This window comes from Sebastes fasciatus, chromosome 5 (genome assembly GCF_043250625.1).
Source record: "Sebastes fasciatus isolate fSebFas1 chromosome 5, fSebFas1.pri, whole genome shotgun sequence".
Taxonomy (NCBI): Eukaryota; Metazoa; Chordata; class Actinopteri; order Perciformes; family Sebastidae; genus Sebastes; species Sebastes fasciatus.
Window position 1 is genome coordinate 10,813,360 of NC_133799.1, and position 14,252 is coordinate 10,827,611.

General features: G+C 41.2%; 1 protein-coding gene across 6 annotated transcripts in view; it reads left to right on the top strand.

Annotated features, from left to right (window-relative positions):
- Positions 1-14,252, top strand: part of LOC141767569 (discs large homolog 1-like protein) — a 121,051-nt gene that overhangs the window by 55,304 nt on the left and 51,495 nt on the right. For 5 of the 6 annotated variants that reach the window (XM_074635030.1, XM_074635031.1, XM_074635032.1 and 2 more), the window contains one exon: positions 13,622-13,675. In XM_074635030.1, the coding sequence (XP_074491131.1) occupies positions 13,622-13,675 (54 nt within the window). Of the gene's footprint in view, positions 1-12,854; positions 13,470-13,621; positions 13,676-14,252 lie in introns of those variants that run through there. The other variant, XM_074635035.1, reaches the window with a different exon arrangement.

A 14,252-nucleotide genomic window follows, 5' to 3' on the forward strand; every position in this document is an offset into this window, starting at 1 on the left:
CAGTGGGATGCTCATGTTGCTCCGTCTCTGCTGGATGCTTAAGTAGGAGATTGTTGGTTAACACATTAGCCATAACAGCTTGATATGCTGATGGTACATCAGTGCTGTTTTCTGTGACTTTACATCATCTGATAGATTTCTTACCACAAACATAGATGATCCAAACTGACATTATTTTCAATTATTTTTGGCGCTAAAAGTTTAGTTATGTGATAATACTGCTTTTCACACCACACTATATCCTCCCAACCTCATCCCCAAGCAAATCCCTGCTCCAATCATGACAGACGATGTAAATTAATACCGATATAGTCTGCCATGTTGTGTGTGGCTGCTGGTGTGATATATGATAATGAAGATCTCAGGCTGTAGCCTCCCGTGTCTGATCGCCCACTGATCCATGGAGACCACAGCTCTGCTGTGTTGGGATGCAGTGTTTTCATATGCTTTACCTCCAGAGGATGCCAGTGTATCTGCAGCCGTTATGCAGTTATTCTGTGTCCATTTTAATATGAATTTAGCTCAGTTCAGTCAGGAACCAGCTTGTATTTTTAAATATTAAAAGAGCGGGACACTCTGCAACACTTGGAGTTATTTGGTTATTATTTTTAAGGACTGGACTATATATAAACACTAGCACATAGTACACAATATCCAGTTTCCCTCTAACATCAGTGTACCTAAACTAACATCATGCTGGGCTGGACATTTGCAAAATACAATCTAGAAATTAGTCAAATACTTTGTCATCAGTGTCAAATAAGCAAATGAGCAACGTGATACTAAGATGAAACTAACCAACTAACACAACTTAAAAATTCTACAGATGTTTGTAGAACGAGAACCAGACAAAAAAGCTTTAAAATACGCTGCTCCTTCTTCCTGGAATAATGTAGAGAAGGACCTGAAATTGTCAGAGCTGATTACTATGGGGGAATTTAACTCCATTCTAAACGATTGAGAAAGTGGCACTCTAGGTCGATGTGATTGTTCTTGAATTTCTCACTGAATCGTTTTGAGATTGACCTTTTCTGTGCCTGTGCATTATAGCTGTTTTTGTGTTGCATATACAAACTGGACGTCATGCTCGTTCATTTGTGGTCTGTGACAGTTGTATTTGTCTGCTTGTGTGGTTTGTTTTTATTGTTGTAATACTGGTTGTGCTGCCCTCTTGGCCAGGTCGCTCCAGGTTTTTTACCTGGTTAAATAAAGCATATATATATATATAATTGATTAAATTACAGTGAATGATTTTGTGGCATGATTGTGTGTGTATAAGCTCAAACTAGATTTAACCCACTTTCCCTGTGTGCATGCATTTCCTACCACCGTTTTTTATCTCTTCCAGGAGTCTGCTAGACATTAATGTGAGATGCAGTGCTGCAGTATCTTTGTGTGATATCATACATGCTGTCAATCAGTGCTGATAATATCAGACAGCTGAATCAAATAACTCAGTAATGACGAGGGAACAATGCTGTAGAGAAGCATCTTCATATCTGCATGTGTGTGTGTGTGTGTGGGGGTCCCATCTGTCGGTGGAGTCTGAGGCCCCCTGCTGGTGACATACAGTGTCACAATCTTGGCTCCCTGAACACAATGGAATTAGGAAAAAATATTTATTATTATTAAATGTTTTATGCAGGTCTTCCTAGCAGCCCCTCTCCAAGGTGCTATTTCCCTATATATGTTTGCTTTCCCTTTTAAATTTGCATTAATTCTGCTTGGCATAGTCACAGATCAGCTTTTGAGAGAAATGCTAAGGAGTTTGGAGATAAGGAGTAATGATAATTTCATAGGAATAGCAAAGACGTAACAAGTGGTCAGATGATTTAACACTGGGTTTGAGTCTAGAATAGTGGGATTGAATTGTCTGAAATGTAATTATATCGTTGATATCTTTTGCTATTAAACAAAGACACCGGATGGCGGACAAAGGATGGCGCTCCTTCACTTTTTACTGTATTCAGCAGCTACTCTCACTCTGAGTCAGACTGACCTGCTACAAGTAATTAGTGTGCATGTTCACTAGACTAATTAATATCCATACACTAATTAAGTGGAGTAGAAAAAGGTTTTTCCTGAATTTTTCAACTCCATCATCGGGTCAGTCTGACGCAGAACGTAAAAACGAGGATTCAATTAAGCGAACCGTTTTACAGAATTGATGATGTCATGCTTGATGGACTAATTTGAAGTGTTTCTAACAGCCGTGTCAAAAGGAAGTGGGGGTAGAAAACTAAGTAGAGCTTTAAATGGTGTGGGCACGCTGACTCAGATGTTTCATACATAACAATATTTGAGGGTGAGTTTTGAATTAGTGAGGTATGGATATAATAATCGTAGCATCCACTAGAAATTGTTTGACAGATCAGATTTTAAACTAAAACTCATCTACTGTACTAAACTAAAACTCAACCCCCATCCCCTATTTTTGTTTTATCTTGTCTTCAACCCTTCCCCACCACAACCCTTCCTACCCCTCCCTCCAGCACTATATTAGTGTGGGCTTCATCTAGCACTGTGATGCTAACAGCCTATTCTCCTTGCTCATCCTCCCCTGACTGAGCGGTTAGCCTGCAGCGCTAGCAGCACTTTACACAGGGAACACACGCACACACTGGGCGGCTATAACAGCCTTTCTCTCAACCACCCTCACCCTCTTTTCATCTATTTGTGCTCTCCACATGGGTGCTGCTTTTTAATGTCTCTCATCTGTCTGCCTATCAGCCTCTCTCTCTCTCTCTCTCTTATCAGGTTGGTTTGGGGCGAGTTGTGGCATACATTTACTGACATTATAGAGGCTTGGACCTCAAAGTGTATAACTCTGTATGTGTGTGGCAGCTCATGTTCTTGCTCAAATACCAGCTGAAGCCAGCAGTAAGAAGCCAGAAGCTATAATTAAATTGATAGTTAAAGAGATACTGATTAAAGATAGCGACCATTCTGCACATCACTGTCAAACTAATATTAAGGATTTTAGTCATTTCCTTGTAACTATATAAATATAGAAATACTTTAAAATGGCTCTATACGATATCCAGAGCATTAATATAGCAGCAAAAAATGATTTGCTATGTAAAGATATAGAGGAGGAAGGTCTACCTGAGCAGAGAATGAAGTTGCTCTCCTTCTGTGTGTGTTGTAATTCTAGCTTCTCTGTGCTTTGTTGACATAGCCGGGCCGTTTGCGCGTGTTTTTAGTGCATGTGAGCGTGCCCCACTGGCTAGCTCACGGCCACTGCTCTCATATGGTGGTTACAGCTGATAACGCCGTCCCAACGGCGACGACGTTGCAGAAGTGAAGTACCCACCCTCCGGTTCCCTTCCCTGGTTAACACTGTTAGCTTTGTCAGCACTGTTGCCGTTGTTTTCACCGTTAGTGTTGTTAGCACCGTTCAAGCCACCCACGTATGAGAAGTTTGCCTACAGGGCTTTCTGCCTGAAATCATTTAAGGTTTAGGCAACAAAACTACTTGGTTTAGGAAAAGATCATGGTTTGGGTTACAATAAGCCATTTTTGGCAGAAAGCACCTGAATGCAAACTTCTCACATGTGCGCGAGCTGCCAGCTCAGCCGTCGCACCACTGAGAGACATGCGGAGGTAGTGGAAATGCTCCCAGTCTCACATTTAGCACCTTTAAAGGCTGCTTGATCAATTGATTGATCTGTGTGTAGACTAAACATTTCAGGGTTTAAATAATAAATGGACACTTTTATAGCATAAAAGCTAAACCTAAGCAGGAAAAAGTGCTTCACATGCATTTCACTCACACACACACTGGCTACATACTGAAGGTGGTGGAGCTGCAATGCAAGGAGCTTGCCTGGCCTTTGTAAGCAATTTAGGGTTCGTTGAGGGACACTTCAACGTGTGACTTGGAGTATCCTGGGATCAAACAACCAGCCCTGCGTTTATTGGAAGACGAGAGTGATGAACTCTCAAAAGTGGGTCAAATGCTTGTCTTGAATCAAACCTCAATATAATATACAATTAACCAAGTTATTATCTAAATCAGGAAATAATTGATCAAAGAATTTGGTGCAATCTTTCCATAATTTACAGTTTATGTTCAAAGACAATAGATACAATTTGGTTGTTACTCCAAAAGTATTGAGTTTCTATACTATAAAAACTCAATACTTTTGGAGTAACAACCAAAGAATCTATAGTAACCAATAGTACCATACAATAATGCTTTAACGCAAAATCGTTTTAACGCCACTAATTTCTTTAATGCATTAACACAATCGATCTTTCTGAGGTTGTAGGGTTTTAAAGTTAGAGTGAAGATGCTGGTATCATATAAAACCTAAGGAATCCATTGGTACCAGCCATGTCATACTAGCTTGTCACAAAAGAGGCTAAATTACGCTCAATTTTGGCATGGCCATTTTCAAAGGGGTCCCTTGACCTCTGAACTTAAGATGTGTGGATGAAAATGGGTTCTATGGATACCCACGAGTCTCCCCTTTACAGACATGCCCACTTTATGATAGTCACATGCAGTTTTGGTAATAGTCATCAATATTTTTTTATTCTAAATGTAGTACCTGTGAGGGTTTCTGGCAATATTTGTCATTGTTTTGTGTTATTAATTGATTTCATCAAGCATATTTGCTGCATGTTGATAAGAGTATTAAATACTTGACATATCTCCGTTTAAGGTACATTTTGAACAGATAAAAATGTGCGATTAATTTGCGATCAATTTGCGATTAATCGCGATTAAGCATGGACAATCATGCAATTAATCGTAATTAAATATTTTAATTGATTGACAGCCATAGTTCCAATCCTTGACCAAAAGAGGAGAGACATTTCCAGTCTTTACTGTAACGTCACCGTTTGCACTGTAGCTTTGCTCCTGAATAGACTCGACTGAACTGACTTTATATTTTACCCAATCATCACGAGACCTACACTATACCTGGAGTCTTGGACTGTGTGTCTGTGTGTGTGGTGACTTAGAGACTGACTTAGAGACTGCAGATTGAAATACCTTGTCCAACCCAACAAAGATTTAATTTGGAGACACACATACAAGCAGAGAGACACACATTCTAACAAGGAAGTAGGCCAACGCATAGAGACACACACACAAACACACAGCAGGCATTTCATACACTGTATTCCAGCTGACCCGGCCTGCCTTGTGATGCTCTAAAAGAACAAGACAAAGGTTGATGGAAGGGACTGCCCTCCACCAATCACATCTCTCTGTTCATTGTACACACACACACACTGAGCTCTGAGCGCTGTATCACTGTCCCTGGTCGCCTATTGATTAGTCATGCCTGGCTGCTGTCATGTGCAGGAGTCCAGGGAAGCCCCTAATTGGCTAGTCCAGGAAAGAGAGAGAAAGAGGGGGGGAGTTGGAGAGAGAGAGAGCGAGAGAGGGACAGACACTGAGAGAGAGAGGGACAGACACTGAGAGAGAGAGGGACAGACACTGAGAGAGAGAGGGACAGACACTGAGAGAGGGAGGCAGCATAGAAAGATGAGAGAGGCTGAGAAAGAGAATTGTGCATAGAGATGTGGCCTAATATCAAATCATGATAACAGAAAGATAAAACAAGACAAGATGAAAGAAGGACGACGAAGAAAATTGAACTTTTTTTAACCTTCTGGATGGAAAGAAGGAACACGAATCTGAAAACAAAAAGAAATCAAATGTAAGAATCTAATCTGAATCAACTCCTGTTTGACTCTCTCTACGTTTTCCTTTGGAATGAATCGAGCGTCATCGTCGACAGAGCAAGCAACACTTCAGATACGGCGTGCGCAACAACATGGGTGGATAATATGAGTTACCCTGTGTGACTGACCCTTGAAGTGGAGCGTAATCCCAGAATGAGAAAGACAAGTCTTCCATTGGAGCGCATGAAAGAGAGACATCTTGAAAGAAAACAGGACTGAAAGGAGAATCAACTTGTCCAAGGGGTCCTTCTGCTTCTTCTTGGGACTCACATTTTATTCTACTACTGACCCTGTAACCCTGAGAGATGGTAAGAGGGTCAATGTGCTCCTAAGCGGAGAATGTCGAGAAGAGGAGTGTTAAATATCGCATTGAAGAAGGATGCTTTGCTTTTCAGGACCAGCTGATGTTCCAGTCTATGAGGCAGAAGAAATGGAACCAATGCCCTCAAAGGAGTATTTAAATTTTCTGATATTCCTGTGATCTTAGAAACACCGACGTACAGCAGGGAGAGAGAGAGAGAGGAACGACAGGATTACCTACTTTGTACTGGACAGAGAGGAGGATTGGTTGTTCTGGAGAGGCATGACCTATATTATACGGACACAAGCTACTCTCAGGAGGTACTCCCTTTTGTCATCTCTGTAAAGAAGATGATGTGGTGAGAGGGACACAATAAGATAGAGAAGATCTCTTTTTTACTTTTCTTTTTATATATATATATATATCTCTGTAGCTATGACCACTTATTTCCACAGCCATGAGTTCTGTTGTAGCCCCAAGAAGCCCAGCAGTGGCTCCACTAAGGGCAAATCTGGCAAAGGGAAGACCAAGTCAGGGAAGAGCCACTCTCACTCGAAGCATAACCAGAATTTACTGCAAGTACAGATGCCGAATCACCAGCTGCAACCTTTACCGCTGCACTCACCAAATCAGCATGCCCATTCACCCAAACATGGCTGCCATTCGCCAAAACTTCTGCTTCCTTCTCCCTCTCCCAGCTACTACCACATAGCAACATCATCTCCAAGTTGTCAACTGGCTCCGCCATCGCCAACTTACCAGCTGGCTCCACAATCGCCAAATCGCCTACTGCACTCGCCAAGCCACCACCATCTTCACCTCTCACCGAGTCATCATCAGCTACAGCATCATTCTCAAAACCAGCAACACTACCACCCGCCGTCCTCGCCAAGTCACCTGCTTTCTTCCCAGTCGACTCATCAAATCTACCACCAACAGCCGCAGCAGATGCAACTCCATTCCCCGAGTCACCACTCGTTGTTCCAGCAGTACCAACACCACCACCACTGCCCTCCTCCTCTTCCTCACGCCTCCCAGTCGCTGTCTATCCACCCCTTTCACTCGCCACAACTCCCCCTGTGTTCAGGGCTGGGCGGATATGGGTGGAATACACTGCCAACCAGCCTGGCCACTAGGGGCTCCAGAGAAAAGTTTCCCAACCTGAGGGACAGCATGAAGAAGAGTCCCACAAAGAGCAAAGCCAAGGGCAAGGCTGGGGGCAGGCCGTGGCCCAATGACACGTATATCTGGACCTCACACTCAACCCCACACGTGCCAGTCATTCACCACTTTCCACAAATACAGGCCCAAGTGCAGGTAGGTTTGATGAGTGGATAGTAGATGGATGGATACAGTAGATATGGGCACTGATCCTAGCAAAGAAAAGCTGATACGGAGCTGTTACAGAGCACAGGTGGTAAAAAGTCGTGCAATCGTACTAAAAGTTTGAAAACGTGGTAGACTCCTGCACACCTTTAGCACAAACTACATATATTTATACTTTTCATATTTAAAAACCACTATGTTTTGATCATACTGTACACCTTTGTCAGGAATTTAAGGAGAAAATCAGTTTACGGTGTGGTGTTCAGTTGAGGGTCAGTCAAATTGCGAATATGAAACATGAAATCAAAAACAGCATGCCTTAAATTCTTCTCTCAGTGTTTTTATTGGCCTAACCTTATCTTACTATACCTTTTTAGAATTAAACAATAAAATGCAAAAGGGAAAATAGCAGGGCTGTAGAGTGTTTGTTGGACAATTCATCATAACCTTTATTTAACTAGGAAGTCACATTGAGATTAAAACCTCTTTTACATGTGAGACCTAGCCAAGACAGGGTCAAATAGCAGCACCCAACACACAACAGCAACAATAGGTACAACAAAATACATTATATCTTACAGTGCATTAACAAGGCAGCATGTTTGGGTAGTGTTTGATATTTAATTGAAGCAACTGCAGCTTGCAATGACCACTTCCTTTATTCTATGTTTAAAATCATTTAAAGAGATAAGGGTCTGCAAATCATTCCAGGACCAAGGACCGTAGTGGAAAAGGCATGTTTTGCCAGCTTCTTTACTGATAGAAGACACTTTAAACTGAAGCCATTTATGTGACCTTAGATTATAACTGTTTTGGAGAATTACAAACTTCTGGCTTAAGTAAGTCAAAAGTTTTCCAGAGATGATCTTATAGACTCAAATGTACCAGTGTTGTAACCTCTGCAGAGTGAGGGATGACCATCCTACCATGCTGTATAAGGTACAATGATGGGTCCTAAAGCCAGAATTAGTGACATACCTCAGGGCTGAGTGATACAGTATGTCAAGTTTGGACAAGGTGGACGGTGAGGCAAACCTGTAAATAGTATTAACAAAATCAATCTGAGTCAAGAAACGGCCAGCAACTAAGCGTTTTCTTGATGCCATGGAAAAACAGGACTTTAGACTGTACGGAAACCCCAGTGTGAATTTTAATTTCTTTGCTAGATGGTCAATATGGCATTTCAAATTTAGACTTTTGTCCATCCAAAATATTTGTAATGTCAATTTCTCCTGTACTATCAAAACATCTGACAATAACTTAAATTCTCAACAAAAGGTGGATAGAATAACATTCTACCAAGAAACACAACACAAGTTATGTAGACAAATTGATTGCATATTCCATTAATGTTCAAAGTACTCCTGGAATCAATACTTGTCAAGATATAATAGATACTAAAGGAATGATAGGACAAAGAGAAGGGAAGAAATGTCTCCATCAAACACACAATATTACCATGGGATGTCTACATCGTACGCTAGCTGCTGTACTTAATACATTTATCACTATTACTTGTCAAACTGCTCTTTTAAGTAAAGCACTGACATCCTGAAGTGCTTCAGTGCTGTTCTGAACGTAAACCTGCACTCTGAGCCGTCTACAGAACTGTATTATATTCATAGTGTCTGCAGGTTGAGACTCTCACTTTGCTGAAAGTAATTCTAAGAAATGCTGGAAACTAACAGACCAAGCAGATTGTGGTTAAATGAGAGTCTTATCAGATAAGTCATCACAAAATAACAAGGCAGGACATGTTATATAAACTATACTATAGAGTGCTCCAGGGATGACGTATTTTTGTAGGCCAACCAGGAAGTTAGCCTCGACAAAAAGATAATAGGATTTTTTCCATTGGGTTTTAGATTATTGCAGAAAATAAGCTCTGTGGCAAACACACATTTATGATACTTATACATTTTGTTCAGCAAGATACTCGTCACAAATGAACACCACTTTTAGGACTTTTGAAGTGTAAATGCAATTGCCAGAAGTAAAAAGCTAACGTTAGGCTATAAATTAACTACACGACGGTCGCGTGACTTCAACGTCACCACCACCCAGCTTGATTTGTGACATTTAATGTCCCACGATAACCTCTGTAGTCTCTTTCAGCCACTTGTTAACAACTGCCTTTTTTTAAGACACGTAAAAGCTTCAAAATTCACAAATGGGGTATTTACTGACACATTTTACGTCGTAGAACAAAACGTAAAATCTCTTGTGTTAACCGCAGACCTTATTTCAGGCATCTAACTAAAAACCCATTCAAAAAATTTACTTCCAGACGAGGGAACCGGAAGTGTTAAAATGCTAACTCATTTCCGGGTTGTACGACTCATTCCTGCGCCACTCTATGGTGAGATAAGGAAAATAATCCAGTTTGGCAGCTGCCCGTTATTAGCTGTCGGTTGGTTAGTTATCGTGCTGTACGTCGGCACTGGCCACAGTGATCAGAGATAGCAGGAGGTGATAGTCTGATTAGCGTGATTAGCATGGCCGTTCTGATTTGATTAGAGTTGCGCTCCATCTGATTAGCTCATTAGTCAAATGGAGTTTCATTGCACATTAGGAAGACAGAGTAGATAGTGATATTAGGAGTGGAGTATTTGTGTGTATGAATGGCTCAACACTGGCCTTTCGGTGCTATAATAAGGTGGCAAAGTGACCTTAGCAATAGGGTCAGTTTTTAAACACTCGTCATTCTGCCCAATTTGGTTTGTGACTTTTCCTTTTTGCACTTTGTTTGTTTATATGTTCTTACATGTATGAGTGTGTGTACATGGCATAATATGGCACAATGCACTGACTGATTAATTAACAAGCTGCTGATGTGCATCATTTAGATATTTTGGGATTCTTGATTTCTGTTTATCCAATCATGATTCATTTGCTAATTGAATTATTATGATGATGGTGTAGACGCTGAACCCAGCACCCTGCGCGCACACACACGCACACACGCACACTTCCTCACTTACTTGTCCGTCTTGTTGCTTGGTGAGACAAACCAGTGATAGTCTGGATCGTTTCTAAACTGCGCTGTGCTGGACTGAACCAGGCCACGATACCGGGATAATACAGCTGGTGTAACAGCAATTATGTAACAACTAACAATCACTTGCATAGAGCAGCAAAACACTATGGATGTTGCGTGTTTGTGTATTTGTGTGCGAGTTCTTGTTTGTTTATATTTGCACGTTTGTTCTTTTGGCCTTTTCATGTAACACAACCTCATCCACACACACTCACATCGATGTTACATAAGCTTGCAGTCCGACACGGCGTGTCATTCGAATCACCAGCGCACAAACCCACTGGATTTGACGCTCAGTGAATGACGCACACACAGACGTTTTGTGCTTTGTACAATCCTGTTGTTACAATGGCGAAGGTGTCAGATGAAGTTTAGGTGAGACAATGGACTGTTATTGACAGACAAGTTAACTTTAGTGAAGCCAGAATGAAGGTATATTAGGTTACATTAGCATCAGCTGAGATGACTCTGCAGTCAGATGAAGCATTTTCATCTGAAATGTGGATTCAAATAAGTTCAATCTTTAGTCAGTATATATTGAAAACCCTTCACTGTTTTACAGTGTACAGGTCAGGATACCTGTAGTTATTCTACGACAGCAGAAAAAGTTTTAGAGGCTTTACAGAATCATAAATGCATTGTTGTTTGGTACAGTCACTGTTGTTTACCTTCCAATCCAAACTGACTAAATATCAGGTTACAGAGTGGAGAATTGACTGGTTCTCTTTGTCAATATGATTAGAGGTAGTTCATCAAAATGCTTGCAAATAAAGCAGGTTCTACTTGTCACGTCACAGGTTATGGCCTTACTATGAACATGAGTTGTGAGCAGTGATTTCCTCCCCCTCAGGTTGTTTCATTTGAAGGATATTTGGAGGCCTTAAGTGGTAAAAATCCAGTTTTTTTATTAAAAAAAAACTAACATTTAGATAAAAGTTTGAAAAATTATAATTTTCTGGTAACAGACATATATTTTTAAAATCAATCTTTAATCCTCTTGTGAGCAATAAATAAATCAAATGCTTTGACAAAAAAAAAAAAAAAAAAATCCAGTATCTGTGGTTGTCCCAGGCTACCTATCTGTCTACCTACTTGTCTACTTGCCTGCCTGCTCGCACTCTGCACGTGCACTCATTGCACGTCACCAGAGTCTTCCACAAGCTGCTAGCTTGACAGCTGTGAGTACTAACAATAGCCATGTTTGTGGTTTATATTCATTATGATATGTTTATAATGATAATCGTGGGGGAGTGGCTTTGGGGGCAGGCATGAAGGAACAGGCTGTCAGTGCCGCCGACTTTTTTGCTTTTTTGAGGACTTTTGCTAGCTACTTTTATTGGAAAAGAGTCGGCAACACTGTGCTGTTTTTTTCGGTTGGATCATTTTTTTAAATCTAGCATAATCTTGCTTGTTTCTTAAGATTACCAACCCTGGCTTTAAGGAACCCCCTAGTGGAATTGATTGACCCTGATGTGACCTGCAGTGTCATTCTGTAATCAGTGGTGGAATGCATAATGAGTATTTTTACTTTATATACTTTGAGTACATTTCATTGAAAATACTTCTGCACTTTTATAAAAGCAAGATTTTGAATGCAGGACTTCAGATTTACCACCACAAACTAGCTTGAGAGATTTTGTGCAGCTCAATGGCACCATTGACACACAGATCCGAACAGCTGCAGCTGTCAGCACGACCCCTTACTGTCTCCTCAATATCCATGAACTCTGCTGTATATCTACCCCCACCACCCTCTCCACCTCCTTCTTTCATTCTCTCTCTGAATTTCCCTCCACTTCTGCTCTCCCACCATTATTTCTTTATGTTTTTTTACTTCTGTCTGTGGTTTGGGGGGTTTGTGTGCATCTGTCTGCACCCTCTGCTCCTCATTGCTGTTGTTGAGCAGGCAGATTTAACTCCTCCCACCATACGTACTCTATAATCCCTCTGATCCCCCCTCTCTTTCTCTCTCTTTCTGCTCCCGTGTGGGATCAAGCATCCTGTCAGCTTGACTGACAGACAGTTTGACATGTGGTGGAGAGAGAGAGAGAGAGAGACATAGAGTGAGATAATACATGTGTGTGTGTGAGAGAGAGATAAAGGAAGGAGTGGAAAAGGGGGGGATGAGGGAGGTAGAGATTAGCATAGAGGGATAGATGCTATTGCTTGCTCTGTTGCACATTGATGCCGTGAAGTGAGGTCTGGTTGCACTGTCCACTTGGTTGGCTAGCATGTTTGATGTTAGTTGGTTTGTTTGTGAACTTTTTTTTGGCTGCAGAACAAGAGCTGATGCTTCAGATTATTTTTACATGGACTCTTCTGCTCATTGCTGGTTTGTTGGAGAACACCAGAGCTGCAGACGCTGGACTGGCGAGCTCTAAATACTCTCTGGGGAGAAAGTGAGAGGAGACGAGGGGAAAAAAGTGAAGACGGGTGGCAAAAAGGGTAAAATGATAAGATGGGGGCTGGTGCTCACCTTGCAAATGCACGGAGAAAAAGACACCTCAAGGCTATTTATCAGCTAGTGTGAGTTTTGTCATTTGCTGGGCTTGCGTAGGAAGCAAGAGGAAAGATAATGTCAATTATCTGCTGCTGCTTTAACCCTGATCTGTCCAGGCCTGGACTCTAGACGGAGGCCAGGGAGAAAGAGGAGACCGAGCTTAGAGAAGGAAGAAGAACACACTTGTGGTAGACAGCACGTGGGAGAGAGAGGGGGAGATTGCAAATATTTGGTATTACACGTTGGATTTATGAAAGTGAGAAGGATCTGAGCTCTAGATTTCATTTAGGACTCTACATGCAGTTGGCATACAATAGGATAGAGAGTACAGAGTAGCAGAGTATCCCACAGGCCATTAGACAATCTAAAATGTAAAAGTACGAGGTTTGCGGTGCAGTACTGAATTGCTACGGTAAGAGTACTTTATGGCACATTAACAGAGCCTTATAAAACAGTCTGTTAAGTAACAGTGTGGTTTGCAGTGTAGTACTTATAGTATTGTCCAATATAAGGGCTGTACAGTATGTCATGCGGTGTATGCTGTCGCTCCGTGGTGGTAACCTGTAGCAGATGTACTCAGCATGCTGTACCAAAACATGAGACGAGTAAGTCATCATCACAGATCTCTGTATATGTGTGTTTACGTGTGTTTCTTAAGTTTTTATAGAAACCATCATCAGCGATCTAAATGTCAACGGTTTCGTGAAAATATAATAAAATTAAAAGTGTTTAATCACTTTGCTGTTCTCTCTTTCAGGCCAACCCCCCTCCAGTGGTGGTCAACGCCGACAGCGTCGATACCCCCCCATATGTGAGTACTGGTTCAAATACATTGTCAGTGAAATGTAAACCTCCACCCAACAGTGTACTTTACACCTTGCTGATACTGTAACGTTTCATATACCAACAAAAAGTAATGCACTGTAATTTGTATACTGTATATCCCACCAAATCAATTTGTATGTAATCCACTTAATTATGAACCAGGATGTATAAAGAGCGTCAAACACCATGTAGGGAGAAGTTTGAGGTAGATGAGAGGGTCTAAAAACACCAGACTTTCACCCAGGAGGCAGCTGTTTGTGTCCCGTGTGAAACCAGAAGTCAACGTTGATTTATTTGTCACTTAACCTCTGTACTTCTTAAGTTACGCCACTTCTGGAGTTATTTTAACCCAAACCATGATCTTGACTAAGTAGTTTTGTCGCATAAACCTAGCCAAGCTGTTTCCTGTGAAGACAGAATTTTATTTTGAAAAGACTATATGCATTTAACAAGTGGAAATTGACGTGTTGCTGGACATTCATAGGAAAACGCACGAAAAATGAGGGATAACTTTTCGTAAGATATCATACGAAGCGTTGTATGAGGATTCGTTTAACGTCTCA